Here is a 3609-nt window from a genome sequence, read left to right as displayed (position 1 = left end):
TGTGAGTCTTTCGTGTCCCAGTTCACTTGAATGTAACACTTTCACTTGATGAATATTTGTTTTATACAGTCAATGGCACAGCGGTATGTCTGCGGACTTACAACACTAGAAACAGAGTTTCGATACCCGTGGTGGGCAGAGCACAGATAGCCCATTGTATAGCTTTGTGCTTAACTTCAAACTAAGTGTTCTTGTATATTGCCGCGCTAAAGGTGTATCTTGTTTCTAGAACTTAATTCTATATGCATGTTTGTTTGTTTTTAATGTTTGTTAAAGTGTGGTTCATTCTTTGATATTAGAAAATAATGGCATTGGTAAAACTTTTTTTTAATAGTTTTCTATAGTTCATAAATTACTTGCTAACTGAGTAGGTAGCATTCCTTAATAAACATAATTCCTTTTATATGTCTCCCCTTTAGTGGTTCAGCGGTAAGTCTGAATGCTTATAACGCTAAAAATCGGGTTTCGATACTTGCAGTAGCCAGAGCACTTATAGCCCATTTGTGTAGCGTTGCGCTTAACAACAAACGAATCCTTTTCTCCGGTGAAGTGCTATAGCTCGTTTCTTATCGTTTATGAGCAATGGAAGAGGAGGGTGAACATTTCCGCGACAACACCTTATTTTTGCTTAAACAGTTAAAGTATTTGTTTCACCAATTTGTGAAGTGCAGACAATAGAACAGTGTAAGATAAAGTGTTAACTTCACTCTCGTTATATTCTAAGCATGAATGCACGGCTTAGACAGTAACTGAAAATTTATTTATAACGCTTCTTCTCTTTCAGAATTATTCGGTCGTTTTTCAGTTCCAGAAATAAACTAAGTATCTTCATTTGGTTCTTTTGCGTAAAATTTAATGAACCATTGTTTTTTTCTTTTCATAACCGTTAACATTACTCATTCCGCTTGGCTCCGATATATTACCCCCCCCCCTCGTCTCCACACTTGGGTGATTTTGTTGTTTTTTGTTTTTTTCCAAAGGAATCTTGAGTGTTTCGGCTGTAACCTTGAAGTAAGAGTAATTGCTTGCATCTGCCGAGTTGAGTAATTCAATATTTTAACATCGAGCTGTTTGTACTAAAAGAAATTGAACAGTTTTCCACTTGGACCAAAATAGAGTCGAAACAGTATTTGTATAACCTTCAGTTATTTTGAGGCAAATCGGAATGGAATAAGGTTCCACTTAAATCAAAAATTTTTGTTCTGTTTCGAGCTGAAGATTGCTGGATATATCAACACCGGTTTACTGTAAACGCCATATCTTGCGAAAGACAGTGGTACTTGGATTAAAATAACATTGAATTTATTGAAGGAATTAAAACAAATTCGATACTACTGCTATTCAATTATACATACATCTTTATATGTTCTATTTTTTACGGAGACTTAACATAATAAATAGAAACCGAATTAAAAAAAACACCAGTTTGTTCTGGAGCCATGCATATAACACTGGTAAATATGAGTGGTGTTAATACTTTGTGGTGCAGCTTTTTACCTTGTGTGTAGGGTAGCAGTGTGCTCAAAAAATTGTGTGGACTAGATCAGCAATCCTGTTTTGCGGAATTGTAGTTATCTAAAATGTGAATAATGTTCAAGTTGTGCTCTAAATGCCAACATGAATTATGTAACAATAACTCATAAACTGACACATTACTAAGCTACCGATCAGTGTTTGTTGTGAAAAAAAAATAGTAAGACTAATACTTATAAATAAAAAGTGCATTTTTAAGATAACAAGCCTTACATTGAAAACCTATATTCGTTCACTTGTTTGAAATAAGGTGAAAATCATTGCTATTTAGGTGTATGACTGATGTCATTGTTCGTTTTTATAATATATGGTAACACCTTATGATGTTATTGTTCAAATGCGGATTACTGCCCATTTTGATTGAGACTTTGAATTCTTTGACTTAGACCTTGATTGGATTAGTAAGCTACCCACATCATTTTACTGCATAACCCCTTTTTGTTTGTAGACTCGACAACAAGAATCTACCAGCTACAGTAAAAATGACAAACTTTTAGATGTTCCTCGTGCCTCGAGTGGCGGGGAAGTCCGTAAAAGAGAGAAACTCAAGTCTCAACGTCCGCTGACACGTTATCTTCCCGTCCGTGGATCAGAGCTGAATTTGCGTCATCACATCGAAACAGCTGGTCATCAAATCGAACTGTGTCCCTTTGTCCAATTGACCCCTACGTCCTGTCGAGGATACTTGCACAAATTAGGTGGAGCACTGCATATTTGGAAGAGGAGATGGTTCGTATTCGACAGGAACAAGCATGCTTTGGTGTATTACAGCGATAAGAGTGAATCAAAAGTGAAAGGCGGAGTTTACTTTCAGGTATACATTTTACCGTTTCTGTTTTAAACCTGGTGTATGAACACCAGAGTTTCAAACAACCTCAGGAGTGTGAAACTCCAGCATAAAATATAGTTTTAAAAATTTCTAATTCCAAATTGAAATACTTCTTTGCATCAAATACATTACCAAATTGATATTCTTGAAAAATATTTGCATGGTTAATACATAATATACTTATTGCTAGGTAGTTATTTTATAGCTAAGAATTCTTCTCTTGAAAAAGGAGAGGGAGTACTGTGAGAGTTGAACTTGTAAAAAAACGATAAGACAAGTTTTTTTATTCTAGTTTTAATAATGTTTTCAATATCAAGAGCGCTAGTACCCTTAAAGGTAGATTGGGATTTTAACGTTTTGTAAATATTTTCAAAGGGGGAAGGGTAATCACTAAAATTTAATTAAAATGGCGGCAACCAAAAGTTTATCCCTTTTCCTAGAGTTCAGCATCACTGTAGTTAAAAATCAGTTTGAGTTTAGCGATTCAGGATGATGAGAGGTAGACAACTTATTAAGTTTTGTATTATGTATGTGTTCATGACTGGCTAAAATTTTACAGTTGAGAGTACATATACTATTAAAAAGGCTGTTAAAGTCAGTCCAGGAAAGAGAGTTTTGAAGCTCCAAATAACATGCTTCACGCCGAGTGGTGAGTTGATACTTTATTCGATATTTCAGCTTTATTTCTCCTAGAAGAAGACGACGTTTGGAGGAACGATGGGCTTGTGAGTCACGAATCTGGTAATTTGTGGTTTTAAAATTCAAGAACTGGGATGTAAGGTGACTTTGTTTGCAAGTAGTAAGAAATGAAATACCAAGACTGATTTTTCATCAACGTTTTAAACTTACCATTTAAGTTAATGTTTAGTTATTACCTTTAAAAGTACTAGCACTTTTGATATTGACAACATTATTGAAACCAGAATTAAAAAAAAACATTTCTTATCGTCTTTTTACAACTTAGCTCTAAAAGAACTAGGCAGCAATAAGTATATTATTGTTAACCGACTTCAATAAAGCACATAATACAGTATTGGTAAGAAGATCGATTTCATACCGAACTTAAAACTCATTAGGAAACTAAGAAAAAAAAAAGACTGAGTTTTGATTCAACAACAACAAAAAAAAAGTGATGAAATAATAGTGAAATTGAAATTTCTTTCTTTATCATCTGTATATATATATATATATATATATTATTTTTTTGGTTTATTATCTAAATAATTTATAACAATAGTTATATTACA

The 3609-nt window shown here is 33.8% G+C and overlaps 1 protein-coding gene across 5 annotated transcripts in view; it reads left to right on the top strand.

Moving 5' to 3' along the window:
- The window catches only part of LOC106459444, a 121374-nt gene that overhangs the window by 106349 nt on the left and 11416 nt on the right, over positions 1–3609 (top strand). For all 5 annotated transcript variants that reach the window (XM_013919063.2, XM_022385942.1, XM_022385941.1 and 2 more), the window contains one exon: positions 1982–2347. In XM_013919063.2, coding sequence (XP_013774517.1) covers positions 1982–2347 — 366 coding nt within the window. The remainder of the gene's footprint in view (positions 1–1981; positions 2348–3609) is intronic.

This window comes from Limulus polyphemus, unplaced genomic scaffold, assembly GCF_000517525.1.
Source record: "Limulus polyphemus unplaced genomic scaffold, Limulus_polyphemus-2.1.2 Scaffold609, whole genome shotgun sequence".
NCBI lineage: Eukaryota > Metazoa > Arthropoda > Merostomata > Xiphosura > Limulidae > Limulus > Limulus polyphemus.
This window is presented reverse-complemented; position numbering and strand designations above follow the sequence as displayed.